The sequence below is a fragment of the Mus pahari genome, chromosome 23 (genome assembly GCF_900095145.1).
Source record: "Mus pahari chromosome 23, PAHARI_EIJ_v1.1, whole genome shotgun sequence".
NCBI lineage: Eukaryota > Metazoa > Chordata > Mammalia > Rodentia > Muridae > Mus > Mus pahari.
Window position 1 is genome coordinate 40550480 of NC_034612.1, and position 15916 is coordinate 40566395.

Consider the following 15916-nt stretch of genomic DNA (forward strand, 5'->3'; position numbering starts at 1 on the left):
ATTATTAAATGGGTTTTTTTTTGATAAATTATTAGAGCAATTAAGACAAAAACCTCAGATTTTTCTCAATCAGTTCAGAGTAGATTCCCATAAGCCTTCCTGGTTCCCTAGAGGGTGGTTTTACTAACCACAGGTATACTGTGGAATTTCCAAACTTTTCTAGCTGTGAGTTAGATCTCACATCTGTTTAATCATGCAATTCAGAAACTATTTCCTGAAGAAGATAATTTATAACAAGTATAAATGATAGTTGGAGACTTGGAGGGCAGATGAGATGTGCGTGTGTGTGTGTGTGTGTGTGTGTGTGTGTGTTTGTAATGCATATACACAGATATAATACACATGTAAAATAATATACAGTGTATATAGGTATATACATATAATGCATATATAAAATACAGATATGTCTTAGTTAGGATTTCTATTTTTGTGAAGAGACACCTTGACCATGGCAACTCTTATAAAGGAAAACATTTAAATGGGGCTGGCTTACAGTTTCAGAGGTTTAGTCCATTATCATCATAGCAGTAAGCCAGACAGCATGCAGGCAGACATGGTGCTGGAGGAGAAGCTGAGAGTTCTACATCGGGATCCACAGACAGGCAGCAAAAAGAGACTGCTACACTGGGCCTGACCTGAGCATCTAAGACCTCGAAGCCCACCCCCACAGTGACGCACTTCCTCCAACAAGGCCACACCTCCTAATAGTGTCACTTCCTATGAGCCAAGTGTTCAAACACATGAGTCTTTGGGGGCCATACCTATTGAAAACAACACAATATATAACACAGAGAAAGGTAATGTGATATATATTAATGTTAGCAACATTTTTGCTACGTAGGAAAGGTTTTAACGAAAACTGCGCTATTTTGTCCCTTGCTATAATTTGTGTCTATCAGATAACACAAGTGTAAATTACTCGGGAACACAGGTTTCATGTTTTAAATCTCATATGTGTCGGTCTGCTGAGTATATCTCTAAGCTAGCTCCGTATTGATCCTCTCCTTCCTTCTGACTGGACTGACAGCTTTTTATTTGCGAGCAGAGACTCAGTGTATAATTAATTTCAGATTCTGGAAGCCAGTCCTGAAGCTCCCTGCATCTAGTAAACACTTGGGAAATCCTGTGTCGTTCAGATACGGTGTTCTGCTCAGTACATATGCACAGCACCAGAATGAGGACAGATACTGTCTGTGTAGGGCAACATCCATGCAGCTGTCACTGGAGGTTTCGACTGGTAGCCAAGTGAAATAATTAAGTGATTCAGGCTGGAACAGATATGTTGGTGACAAATCTTATATCAATAACAACAAATTTCAAATATGACCTTTTCCTTCTGTAGAGAATTGGTTGAAGAACTCCATCCATTAATGAAGGAGGCTCTAGAGAGAAGACCAGAGGTAAAGTTTGGAATCTCCATCATGAGAGCCTGACTCGTTTGGACAGTGGTGTGAATCTTAAGTCAGCTTTGTCATCCCCTAAATTATTCAAACACCCCAACATGTTCCTAACAGTGAGCCTTGTTATATAGTACATTAGATTTCCAATGGTCAAATAATTTGTGTCTTAATGAATTTTCTAAACGCACAAATGCAAAAACAACTCAAGCAATCACATGTTTTTATTTTTGCAAAAGATCTAAGTCAAAATCTAATTTCGGTTTTTAGCTTGCTGGGCTTTGTTGCCATCTTTGTTAACAAGCCAGGATCAAGAAGACCAGAATTTACTTAAAATGCACCAAGATTGAAAAATAATAAGATTAAAAAAGATAGTTCCCATAAGTATGATACAAGAAACAGCAGCGATCTGGGGCTGGGGAGGGCTCAGCTCTTGAGAGCACTGGCTGCTCTTCCAGAGGGACCCGGGTGTCTCCAAGCATCCCCAGCTTCAGTTCTAGGGACTCTGAAGCCCTCTTCTGGCTTCCATGAGCACTGCACACACAAGGTACACCTGCTTGTAGGCAAAACACCCATATGCATAAAATACATAGTAACTAAAAAAGAAACAGCAGAAGTTTAGCAGTCTGGAGATCAAATAGCGTGCACTCCCTGAGCAGTCTGGGGATTGTCAGCATCCGGAGTCGTCCTCTCCAGTCGCTCCCTAAAGCTCAGCCTTTCAGCGACCCTGGCGCCTCCGCACCCAGCTCGCTACTCAATACTTCCACCTCACTTCCGCCTCACGTATTCTTAGGGGCTTACCGATGATGTTTTCCTCACAGCCTGTGATAACTGGCATTGTCCCCACCTCTTAGGAAGGAAGGACAGTGCTTCCCTTTTATGCTTAGAAAACTTGAAAACACTAAATCAGGCCGTAAAGTTTGCGTTGTATTATCCGTGACTCTAAGTGGCGTTGTGCTTTCCACGCAGAACAAGAAGCGCCGAGAACGGAGAGATTTGCTGAGGCTTCAGCTGCTCCGGATATTCGAACTTCTGGCGGACGCTGGCGTGATAAGTGACAGGTGAGGTTAAATGACTGAGCGGACCAGCCCCATCCCACCCCCTTGCCAACGCCTCTTTTTCTACTTCTTGTTCTTTTAAATATATTTTTTCAACCAAGATTTCTGGCACGCCGCCCTTACCGTTCTTCATACCCCCGTATAATGTGTATAAAACCCAAAATTGCCACGTCAACTCCAACCATCGGTGCAGTCCTCATTAAGCACCTGCTCCTCTGCTCTAACTTGTCCAAAAGCATCCCCTCCCTTCCTTTCCAGCACAAATGGAGCTTTAGAACGAGACACCTTAGCGCTTGGAGCTTTGTTCTTGGAATACGTGGACTTGACCCGCATGCTCTTAGAAGCCGAAAATGACAAAGAGGTCGAGATTCTTAAAGACATCCGAGCACATTTTAGCGCCATGGTTGCCAACTTGATCCAGTGTGTTCCAGGTAATCACCCCTTCCTCTGGGCTGGGTAGAGAGTTCCATCCCCCACCACTGCTCATCCCGATTCCTCGGGGCCAGCATAGAGCTCTAGGGCAGTTTCTTTGTTAATTCTAAGTAATTATAAACACAACTCCTCTCGTGCCATTTTGTTACTTTGACATTATTAACAGCACTGCTCCACCTCAGCTGTTAGGGGTCTTAAACTACAATTTAAGCTTGATTTCTTTGGTAATATGAGGCACATGTCTTTGAAATAGCATATATTATATTCCACTATGTGCTCTATAACAGCGGGGAGCAGTGGTCACAAAACTTCATTCTGTATACACGAAAGTTAAGTGGAAAAAGCAGTTAGACCAGCAGTTCTGAACCTGTGGGTCACCATGACCCCTTTTGGGGGTCAAACGACCCTTCACAGGGGTCAAATATCAGATGTCCTACATGTCAGATATTTATAATTATAATTCATAACAGGAGCAAAATTACAGTTACAAAGGAGCAACACAATAATTTTAATCATTGGGGGCTCACCACAACATGAGGAACTGTCTTAGAGGGTCTCGGTGTGAGGAAGGTTGAGAATCGAGAAAGAAAACTTGTGTTGAAATTTATTTAAAAAGTCAAGATTCTGTAACTAAAGAAAATGGGAGTTATTGGGCTGGTGGTATAGCTCACTGGGAAGTGTGCGCCGAGCACTCGCAAAGCCCCATGTTCTATTTCCAGCTCCAAGCACAGGTTCTTGCGGACGGAAAGGTTGGATCAGCTTCTGCCCTTGCACAGGACCCAAGTTTACTTCCCAGGACCTGTGTCCGGCAGCTCACATCTACCTGTCTCCACTTTCCCATGATCCAATGCCTTCTTCTGGCCTGTCTGAGCACCTGCACTCATGTGCACTTACCCACATACAGAAAAACACATATACACATAATTAAAAATAAAAAACTTGAGGAAGTTTTATTTCTTTCCTCAGAACTTGAGGGTAATATTCAGTAGTGCTACAATTATGTATTCAGTCTAATATAGACTAACAACAGTCTAATAACAGACACTGTTTTTGTGTTATTCTCTCTAGTTCATCACAGAAGATTTCTCTTCCCCCAGCAAAGCCTACGACACCATCTCTTCATCTTGTTCAGCCAGTGGGCTGGCCCCTTCAGCATCATGTTTACGCCTCTGGATCGGTACAGCGACCGAAACCACCAGATCACGAGATACCAATACTGTGCTCTAAAGGTTGGTGTGCAGCGCCAGCGGTGTCCTTTGTTAACAACCATACCTTAAAAATAAGGTTAACATAAGTAGTATAATACAACAAAAATAAAGGTATGGATATAAAAATTAAAATGGATGTATGCATGCACATGTAAATATAAATTCAAGAATTCCAAATACATAATCAAAGATGTAGGTAAATATATAAGCACACCATCTGGGCCCACAATTACAAAATGTAAAATTGTGTCAGGATCCTGCTTTTATGCAGTGTTTCTTCTGGGCCAGAACAGTTTTGCCTATTTATCCCTGAAGTTACTATATTGCTACTTCATTTCCAGTCTAAGGAGAAAAATGATCAAGCAACAACCACACCCGCTGTTTATCTAATCCTATCCTGGACATCCACACTGTGAAAACCTTCCCGTCTAAAGCAGTGTGAGCTTTGTGTTGCCCACTTCTCCATGACGGGGATGCAGTACCAGTTCTGGAAGCAGCGTGTAGAGGACTGGGTTTATTTCTGCCTTCAGTGTCGGAAGGCTGGGGTTCACGGCAATGGGAAAGGGAGCTGCCAGGCTCCACCACCCACCCAGGAAGCAGAGAAAGCAGGAAACCTGCTTCACTGGTTCAGTCTCCAGGTCTCACGGTCTCTGGTTTCAGGCAATGTCGGCGGTGCTGTGCTGTGGCCCTGTTTTTGACAATGTCGGCCTCTCTCCGGATGGCTATCTGTATAAGTGGCTTGACAATATTCTGGCTTGTCAAGATTTACGAGTAAGTATGGGTCAGGAAGGCATTGCTTTTCAACCTTTTTGAGGTTAGCATGATGCACATACCACCTTCCCTCCAGAGTCACACAAGTTGGGATGTGTACTTAGGAACATTGCCGTGGGGTGTACCAGGCCCAAAAGTACAGTGTCGTTTAACCAAATTGGCCAAAAAACTGAGTTGTAAAGTGAGGCTCAAAACAGTTCACGTAATTTGAAAGCAACCTTTATACTCAGTATCATTAAACTGGGAATGAGTAATTAAAATATCATTAAAATGTACTTCCCCGGAGCTGGAGGGAGAAGGTGCAGCACCCAAGAGTGTGTGCGTCTCTTGCCGAGGTCCTGACTTGAGTCCCCAGCACCCGCACTAGATAGCTCACAACCACCCTTAACTCCAGTTCCAGGGAATCCCGTGCCCTCTTCTGGCCTCTTCAGTCACCCGCAAACACAGAGTGTGTTTGTGAACGTGCACATACACATAATTAAATAAGTGTTAAAGCAGTATATGCTTCCTGATAGCTAGTCAATTAAAGTGAATAACAATGGCAACTGGGAAGTGTCTTTAAATGGAACATGATGAAATATTACATTTGTGGTTTGTAAATAAAGCTGTGCTTAAAATGAAGTGACGGGAGCACTGTCTGCTCTTCCAAAGGTCCCAAGTTCAATTCCCAGCAACCACATGGTAGCTCACAACCATCTGTAATGGGATCTGATACCCTCTTCTGGTGTGTCTGATGATAGCAACAGTGTACTCAGATATATAAAATAAATAAATCAAAAAAAAAAAATTAAGTGACATATATAGAGATAGATATAGATATATAGACAGAGATATGGGACAGGAGGCCAATAATTTGTAACCTGTTCACCACTAGAAGTTACTATAAGAAATAGCTTAACCAAGTCAGAAAAAAAAAAGTACAGAAATTAACTAACTAGGGGGAATTTTTAATAACAATGAATATTATATTTCTAACTCTTCCACTCCTGTGACAAAATACCTTTTAAGGGATTTTTTTAAATTACAAAAATTGTATTTACAATTACAAAACTTGTAAATTGTATTTTATGGAGAAATTTTAAGGGAGAAGAAAATCATTCCAGTCCATCATTGTGGGGAAGAGGTGACTCTGGTGGGAGTGTAAGGCTAAGTCTGTTCACGTGACTTGGGCCTGGAAGCAGGCAGAGAAAGCTAGCCAACCAGGGTTAGGTCTGACCTTCAAAGAAGGCCCCTAGCCACTGCCAGCCAGGCCCCACCTCCTTAGAGCTCTGGAGCCTCCTAGCTGGGAACCAAGAATTCCAACACGAGCCTGGGGGGCATTTCAAACCCAGACTATTAATATAGCAGATACGTAAGCCAGGCCCTTCCTTTTCAGCCTGATTGCAACTGCGGAAAAGAGTAGATGGCTTAGGAAAGAGGCAGGCAAACATTACCTTCTGAGGGGAATGGAGTCTTCCATCAGGGCAGTGGGTGTTGCCTTCCCAGAGTCCAGCGGAGCCTGCATCCTGGCGGCATGGCTGCATTGCGCCCCCTTAAGGAAGAGCGTGAAGCACAAAGATCAACCCAAATAAAGAGTGTCCAGCCCCACTTAACCCCACTTGAGGTTGTTCGCCTGACCTGTATTAGTTACGTCACAGCCCGTATGGATCTCTCTAGAATATTTTCTGATGAAGTGGGAATTTGTTCCTCGTCCTCAGGTTCATCAGCTTGGCTGTGAGGTCGTCATGCTGCTACTGGAACTTAATCCTGACCAGATAAACCTTTTCAATTGGGCCATCGACCGATGTTACACGGGTTCCTACCAGCTTGCGTCGGGCTGCTTCAAAGCCATAGCGACTGTGTGCGGAAACAGGTATAGGTTTTCGTAATCAGTGTTCAGTGTTCGAGGGCGACGACCCTTGCTCTCCGTGATGTAGCTGAGCGGGTGACTGCTCAGCAGTTATCTTCAGAGTGTGACAGCCCAGAATGGCTTCGGTATCCCTCACGGATATGCTAGCCGCTTCAAGTTTGCATGATATTGCTAATTCCATTCGATCGGGAGATACTCCTTATAGGGTCTTTCCTTCAAAGTGCCCAAACAGTCACAGTGGGGCATGGAAGCAAAATGTGAAAATAATAAAAACAATGCACTGAAGGAATTAAAGCATCTATGTGGAGCCGGGCGTGGTGGCGCACGCCTTTAATCCCAGCACTCGGGAGGCAGAGGCAGGTGGATTTCTGAGTTTGAGGCCAGCTTGGTCTACAGAATGAGTTCCGGGACAGTCAAGGCTACACAGAGAAACCCTGTCTCGAAAAACCAAAAAAAAAAAAAAAAGCATCTATGTGGACAAGTGTGCCAACACATGTTAGCTCTGAGCCCATAAGCCAGCTGCCCACAAACCCAGGAAAACCAATCCCCTCTGCTCAAAACTTCAAGAAGTATATGGGAAGGAGGCTTCAAAGTCTGAATATTACACTCATTTGAAAATGTACTGATCTGAGCCCAGGGCCTCATGCATGCTAAAAGTGTTCTCCACCACTGAGTCACGACCGAGCCCAAAGATTATGCCTCAAAAGCCACCAAACTTAGCATGTAACAAGCAAGTTCATGAAGCTGTTTGGCACTAAAACTTAGTAAGTGTAATACTGGCATAATGAGATGAAATTCCCCAAGTTGCATAAACTACTCCTAAGAGAGAAAACATGGATTAGAAACATGGAGAGAATAGAACACAGTAGAGGTTTATATTTTAAAAGCCTCGTGGAGGGACTGGAGCGACACCTCAGTGGTTAATAACATGTTGTAGACAACCTGAGTTCAGTATGCAGCACCCAGTCATGGAGTTCACGACCTCCTGTAACTCTAGTTCCAGGCAATCCAATATTTCTGGCCTCCCTGGGCACCTGCATGAATGTTATACACATACATATACTCAGATACACATAAAAACACATGAAATAGGGCTGGAGAGATGGCTCCGCGGTTAAGAGCACTGACTGCTCTTCCAGAGGTCCTGAGTTCAATTCCCAGCAACCACGTGGTGGCTCACAGCCATCGGTAATGGCATCCGATGCCCTCTTCTGGTGTGTCTGAAGATAGCTACAGTGTACTCATCTACATTACATGAATAAATAAATCTTTTTTAAAAAATACATGAATAAATGAGTCCCAAAAAAGGCAGGACAAGCCAGGCAGTGGTGGTGCACACCTTTAGTCCCAGCACTTAGGAGGCAGAGGCAGGCAGATTTCTGAGTTTGAGGCCAGCCTGGTCTACAGTGTGAGCTCCAGGACAGCCAAGGCTACACAGGGAAACCCTGTCTCAAAAAAACAAAATAGATACATAAATAAAGACAGGGCAATGTCAATGCCGAGGACACAAGTCCAGGTGCCACCCCAGACGTGCCCAGCTTGCTAACCAGGATGTCCTCTAACCATGCTGTGTATTTTTCTTCTTTTCCCCAGGAACTATCCCTTCGACATAGTGACGCTGCTGAACCTCGTTCTCTTCAAGGCGTCTGACACCAACAGAGAGATTTACGAAGTCTCCATGCAGCTCATGCAGGCATGTATCATTCACGCATGTGGAAATTTCCATCCTTGGGCTCAGGATGCGGTTTTCTGTTTCTGGGAGGAAAAACACACACACAGAGTGTTCTCCAGACAGAGCAGTTATCTGATTCAGTGTGAAGATGAACGCGTTTGCCATTTTATTACAAGCATTCTGAGGTGTCCAGATGTCATTCTTTAAAGCCCGTTTCTTTACTCCCTGTAGATCCTCGAGGCAAAGCTTTTTGTGCACTCCAAGAAGGTTGCGGAACAAAGACCTGGCAGCATTCTGTATGGAACACATGGACCGCTGCCACCTCTCTACAGTGTGTCGCTAGCCCATCTGTCCTGTGAGCTGGCCCGGATGTACCCCGAGCTCACTCTTCCCCTCTTCTCAGGTACCACCCAGTTGTCACACCAACTCTGTCATCGTCTCCTCCTCTGAGGAGCTTTCCTAAGTCTATTGCAGTCCTCGTGAGATCATGCCAGACACTGGTGAGAAATCTGTGCATCAGAATGGCTACGGGATAAATCTAGTTACATATGACAGCAAATTCAAGAATATTTTTAAATTTTTTGTTCTATGTATGGGTGTTTTGCCTGCTTGCATAGCTGTGCACCTGAGAACGTAGTGCTGATAAGGCCAGAATGGGGCTAGAGTTATAAATACTTGTGAGCCGCCATGTGGGTCCTAGGACTAAAACCCAGGTCTTGTAGAAGAACACCAGTGCTCTTAACCACTGAGCCATCCCTCCAGCCCCTCCCCTCAAGAATATTTTTAAATGTTAAAAAGAAAGAAATGTGATTAGTTAAAGCAATATACATGAGAAATATATATGTGTGTGTATGTATGTATGTATGTGTATATATATATATATGCACATATATATGCACACACCCAAAAAAGTCTATTATATGATCAACATACTTTAAATAACTTTTAAATTCTTTAAATAACCCTTAATTACTTATATATTTGGTAATATTAAATATATAGTCTTATTTTTTTTTAATTAATTTATTTTCTGTAAGTACACTGTAGCTGTCTTTAGACAGCCCAGAAGAGGGCCATCAGGTCTCATTACGGATGGTTGTGAGCCACCGTGTGGTTGCTGGGATTTGAACTCAGGACCTCTGGAAGGGCAGTCAGTGCTCTCATCTGCTGAGCCATCTCTCCAGCCCAATATACAGTCTTCTTATATTTAATATTACTACAATGATATTGTAGTATACATATAACTTGCCTCCTCTGCAGCCTTCATAAGTAACTTGAGAGAATCAGGTCTCAAAGGGTGCTCTCCTGCCTAAGCTCCTATGGCACCTTGCCAAGAGACAGTCTGTGGCCCAGGATGTACCTCATTCTCTGCCTGCACCCCAAACCCTCAGCCCTGTTCCCCCTCAGCTGCCCCTGCCTCTGGCTTGTGCTCTGCCCTGCAGTTCTTCAGTATACAAACTCACATCTGTATAACCACATCTGTACAGTGCTTCCCACCCGCACATCTCTGCTCCGCCGACCTGAAAGAAGGCTAATAATAACAGCTTGCAATTGGCGGGTACCCAGGGTATCCAAGACACTCTGCTAGGCCTCTCGTGTGCACTGCTTAAGTTGCGATTTTTGAACCAGAAAGGCTTCCCAGACAGGCTGAGCTGCAGATAGACAGAGGAAACTTACCAGGCAGCCAGGCAGGTGCCCAAGGGGACACACATGGCTTGGTTTAGAGTGATGGTTCTCAGCCTCCCTAACGCTGCCACTTAAGTACAGTTCCTCATGCTGTGGGGACGCCCAACCGTAACACTGCTTCGTTGCTGCTTCATAACTGTCATTCTGCTACTGTTGTGAATCACAATGTGAGTATCTGACATGCAGGATGTCTGATTTGCGATCCCCCAAAGGGGTCGTGACCCACGGGTTGAGAACAGCTGGTTCAGAGGCATAGACCAGCACAGCGCACTGGGAAGTTGTACACAGGACAGTGTGACTGACGTCAGAGATGGCCCCGGGTGGGTGCTTATTGGTCCACTTCAGAGCCCTGTGGGGAAAGTGCATTCTCAGAAAGCTGCTAGGGCTTTGAAAGCCACTGATGAGCCCATAAAGACGCTAAACTGGAAGCCATAGTATGTAGTCAGAAGAACTGGTATGGACCAGTGTGGTCCCCAGACCAGTGTGGGCCCCGGGCTTGCTTCTGCTATCTCTGTGAGCTCATATGAGCATGTCCATCTAGAGGCCCTTGTTCTCCTGGGCCTCTGTCCTCTCTGGCTCATCTTCCATGGGCTACCCTGAGCTCAAAGGAAAGGGATTTGACGGAAAGATCCCATTTAGGGCCCAGTGTCCCAAGGTCTCTCTCTCTCCCTCTGCATGAAGTCTGATGATGGCCGAACCAGCCGCTGATCTATGAGTATAGCAGAATGTCATTGGGGGTCGTTTATCACTACGAGTTTTCTTTTCTTTTCTTTCTTTTTCTTTTTTAGACCAGTGGTATTTGGTTTTACCAGAGGTCTCTGGGCCATCCAGTCTCAGGTCTTTGGTCACCCAAGCAGTTTTGGGCATGGGTTCCATCTCATAGAATGGGCCTAAAATCAAATCAGTTATTGGCTGGTTACACCCACAAGCTTTGTAGCACTGTCGCCCCAACATACTTGCTGGCAGGACACCATTGTAGATGAAGGGTTTTTGTCTGGCTTGGTGTTTATGGTTTTATTTTGATACCATGCTGAGTATGTCCCTGTATCAAAAAAAAAAAGATTCCAGGACGGAGGGATGAAGGCTCTATGTGGACACTGCCTTGACGTCTCCATCTGCAGTGAATCCTGCAGATGTTGTCTTACACAATGGGGCCTTGCTTTGTGGAGAGCTCCCTATAGTCTTGGCAACAGCCTGGGTTGTTTGGGGATTCCTAGGGTCCCCTGTGGCCATCAACCCCGTCTCAGTCTCAGTACTAGAAGCCTCATTTGGTGATGAGAGGTGGCCAGTTGGGACTCAGGCTCTCCCACTACCTGGCTACTTTACTTATTTCGCCTTCATATATGTATACATTTCAGGAAGTTTCTACTGTAATAGAGCTTCTTATGTAATTATGTATTATTATGTAATTATGTATTATTATGTAATAGAGCTTTTTATGGGATTCCCGAGCAGACAGACAAATGGGTGTCTGATTCTCGTGCTTTCCCTTGGGCTCTTTTCCTTCTGTTGGTTTCTCTTGTCCAAATTTAATGTGGTAGATTCTGCTTTATATTATTTGATTTGATTTGATTATATTTTTAAATGAATGAATGAAGAATGAATGAATGAATGAATAAATGAATGAATGAAAACCGAGCCACTAGGTTAAAGGTTAACAACTGAACTATCACTTATCCTGCTGGGAAAAGGAAATACAGTTTTCTCCTACAGAGTGACACTGGGCGTATCAACAACTCCGGGACAGGCACACCGGGACAGGAGCAGTTGACCAGCATATAATGGGCTCTGCGGGGGGGTGGAGGGAGGCTTTTATTTACTTACAGTTTAGAGTTTTGGTTTTTGGGTGGGGGGGTGTGTATCTTGTTTTGGGGGCGTTGTTGTCACCTTGGGTTTTCAGTTTTTTGAGAAAGAACTTAAAGTTGCATAGATCGAGCGGGGCAGATGATCTGGAATGACTTAGAGAAGAATATGCTTAATTTTTTTTTAATTAAAAAATTGTTTTAAATAATAAGAGAGAAAAGTAAAAACTTAGAGCCATGGGACGGAGGCTGCGTTAGGTGACAGACGTAAAGCTGTACCTTTTCAGGGTCAGGGGATCCTCTTAAGTTTGAGAACTAGAAAATAAGCTTCAGAATGGTCTATCACAGGGCACCATTAAATAAAAGGAAGGAAGGACAGAATGCTGAGTTTAAGAGGGGCTGAGGAAATGACACACCACCATGCATTTGGGAAAGAGCAGAAGTCGCATTCAAACATGCAGTCTAGAGAGGGCCCTGGTTGGGGAGGGTGGCTGTAACTCAAAGAGGAAATGACGTCATAAGGGCCTGACCCAGGAACCCAGTTAGAGCTGAAAGTAGAGGCGGGGCCAGAACTGCTTGGGAGGTTCACAGGCAGATGTGCTGCCTGGAAGACTGATGGTGACCCCCACCCAGCCAGCCCAGAGCAGGGAGAGCAGAGGTGTAACGCAAGGCGGACACAGAGAGCCAGCCTGGGATGCTGGGGTAGGGCCTCTCCAGAGTTGACAGACAGATCAGCATGCGAGAGGCGGGGCACGGGAGGTCAAGAGCGGCAGAGCATGGATGGAAAGAAGCCCTCAACAGGCGCCAAGAGGATTGGAAGAGGGTTGGAGGCGTCATGAGGGAGTCATCCCTGAGGCAGTTTTCTTCATGGGAACCTAGATAAATGAAAAGATTAGGAGGGAAGGGGTGGTGCTCATCCTCCAAGGTGAGCGATCCCAGAATGTCGGGGTTCTAAGGGGAGGAGCAGGCAGAGGTCAGATTGCTATAGCCTGCAAGGAGAGGAGGCAGACAGAGCTGGGGCAAGGGTGGGTGCAAGCCCAAGAGGAGAATTTACCGAAGAGTAAGACGGGAGCCAGTTTATTAGCTAAGATAGGGAGCTGGGAAAGTGGGGGGGCAGCGGACAGCTGGGGAGAGGGGAGATAAATCCAGGCCGACAGGCAGCAGAGCCCCGGAGAAGGAAATTGAGCCATTTCGACATTCTTCTAAGCCACCCCCGCTCTTGATTTATGAAGAAGCTTTGAAAAGAACTTGAAAACATTAACAGGACCTAGTGAATTCCTAAGCTGCCTACACTGTTCCAGGCCCTGCGGTGAGCCTTTATTACCTGTAACTTCAGGTGACCTAATTACTTACAAGCCGCCAGACGAGAGGTTTGGGTCCCGCCCAAAGAAGCTGGGGAACATACCCTAAGCATCCGCGTTTTATTTCATTTCTCTATCTTCCAGAGAGTTGATTCGGCACCCCGTTTGGGGTCCTCGAGTCTGGCACACAAATGGCAATAAATGTAACAAATGAGTTTGTGTTCCATGTTAGAATTTGGCATTGTTTAAAAATTGGTATTTTTAATGTTCCTTTCTCTGGAATTGGATTCTCTCTCTCTCTCTCTCTCTCTCTCTCTCTCTCTCTCTCTCTCTCTCTCTCTCTCAAGCATGGTGTTTCCTATGGAGCATAAACAGCTCTTCCATAATAAAACTGTATTTTTGTAAGTGGCAATCATTCCCTAACAAGATCCTTAGCTCAGTGCCTTCTGTAACCTGTCACTTTCTCCCTTGCCCCTGAGTTATTTGTCAGTGTAATTTGTCACTGAGGATCTTCTCCAGGCTCAGGAACTTTTTTTTATTTCAAAAAAATTATTTTTGAGAATTTTATAACTATATTTATATATAAATATATATATAAGTCCATCCTTCCCCTACAAGTCTTCCTGTGTCCCCTCTCAACTCCTATAAATGTCGTGCCCTCATTACATATATATTAATGTACACATGCATATAATATTGACTATACACCCCATCCCAGGCTCCTTAATGTTCCTTGTGTACAGTGTATTATGGCTGACCACATTCCTGAGAGGTTCTGACTGTTTTCACTCTGTCCAGTTCAGAAGCTTGCAGCAATGAATGCTCTCCCGGCAGGATTAATGGATGCTCTGGCGCAGTAAGATGCAAGTGTCTGTCGTCATAGCCAGAGCATAAGTGTCATATCATAGTGTGTCAATTCTAAGTCAGATACTCTAGGGACCAGCCAGATGGCTCAGTGGGTAAGGGTGCATGCCACAAGGGCTGACAACCAAAGTTTGCTCTCTGAGCCCTGTATGGTGGAGGGAGAGAATCAACTTCTACAAGTTACTGTCTAACAAGCACATGTGTGCCAGGGCATGGACTCCTACACACAGAGAAAGATGGTTCAGTGGTTAAAAGCACTGGCTGCTCTTAGAGGATCTGGGTTCAAAGCCAATGCCCTCTTCTAACCTCTGTGGTAATCTTGGTGGGCACCAAGCATGCATGTGATACATGTACGTACATACATACATACATACATACACACACACATGCACACATATACATACATACAAACTAGATATTCATAAAATAAAATAAATATAATAAAAAGAAATATCACTTTAAAAGAAGAAAAATTAAGTATTTTTTTCCACCTATGTAAAGGCCCAACAGCATAGCGCCATCTGATTGTAACTTTAATATTGGAAAAAGGGCTAAGGCAATTAACGTTTCTACTGGAGGCATCCAAGGGCTTGTGCCGGGTAATTTCTGTCTACTGCCTCGTTCTGTTATTTAGAAGCGAGGAACACTGTGAGTGAGCTCATGACCATTGCTGGCTAGCTGTGCAGGCACGGGTACCATGCTTCCTAATTTCTCTTTGGATAAAACCAATTCTCTTATAGAGCTAAAAGGTGCTACTGACACTCACTGCATATCCATAAAGCTGAGCTTCTGACTCTATAGCCGAGCTTCTGACTGCAAAGCTGAGCTCTGACTGTACAGCTGAGCTTCTGACTGTACAGCTGAGCTTCTGACTCTACAGCTGAGCTTTGACTGTACAGTTGAGCTCTGACTGCACAGCCGAGCTTCTGACTGTACAGCTGATCTCTGGCTGTACAGTTGAGCTTCTGACTGTACAGCTGAGCTCTGACTGTACAGCTGAGCTTCTGACTGTCTTACTGTACAGCTGAGCTTCTGACTGTACAGCTGAGCTCCGACTGCAAAGCTGAGCTTCTGGCTGTACAGCTGAGCTTCTGACTGTACAGCTGAGCTCTGACTGTACCGCTGAGCTCAGACTGCAAAGCATTATTCAGAGTATAAGCTGCCACATTGTTGCCGGTGCAACAGTGTAGAAACACAATTGAGAAAGTAACCCATGATGGGGCTGAGCTCATTCCTGCTGGGGTTCCCCCAGCTATTTGCAATTCACACTCTTGGCTCCTGTCTGGTTTTCAAATCCAGTACCAGTATGAAAGAGGTCAGATGTAAAAGATCATATCAGTACTAACAAAAAAATGTTACTGGTTTGTAAACATTATTGAAACAAAACAAAAACATAGCAGACCTGGGATTTTCTTTTTTAAAAAAAAAAGATTTATTTGTTTTATTTATGTGAATGAGTGTTTGTCTGCATGTGTGTATGTGCACCTTGGGCATGCAGTATTCTTGGATGCCAGAAGAGGGCGACAGAGCTGTGAGCTTCAGAATCAGAGCTCCTAGAGTCAAATGGTGCACTCAGTAGCCCTCCCACATGCTTGGCCATGGCCAAAGAGAAACCACCCGTGAGTTTATTGCTGTGGGGCTCCACATCTCCAATTATAACAACCAGTTCTCATAGGAGGCACTTTGTATGTCACAAGGCTGGAAAGAGTGACACTGCCCATCGCTGCTCAGGATCCTGCTAGGAAATAGGCGCTGTGTGCTGGTGTCTCTGTCCTTTACCATTGTGCAGTGTGCTGGTGTCTCTGTCCTTTACCGTTGTGCGGTGTGCTGGTGTCGCTATCCTTAACCGTTGTGCAGTGTGCTGGTGTCTCTGTCC

At 44.7% G+C, this 15916-nt stretch overlaps 1 protein-coding gene across 10 annotated transcripts in view; it reads left to right on the forward strand.

Moving 5' to 3' along the window:
- The window catches only part of Fry (FRY microtubule binding protein), a 398256-nt gene that overhangs the window by 291933 nt on the left and 90407 nt on the right, over nt 1-15916 (forward strand). For all 10 annotated transcript variants that reach the window (XM_029533782.1, XM_029533775.1, XM_029533774.1 and 7 more), the window contains exons 24-31: nt 1343-1400; nt 2367-2458; nt 2714-2886; nt 3956-4116; nt 4756-4866; nt 6564-6718; nt 8309-8408; nt 8619-8790. In XM_029533782.1, the coding sequence (XP_029389642.1) occupies nt 1343-1400; nt 2367-2458; nt 2714-2886; nt 3956-4116; nt 4756-4866; nt 6564-6718; nt 8309-8408; nt 8619-8790 (1022 nt within the window). The remainder of the gene's footprint in view (nt 1-1342; nt 1401-2366; nt 2459-2713; nt 2887-3955; nt 4117-4755; nt 4867-6563; nt 6719-8308; nt 8409-8618; nt 8791-15916) is intronic.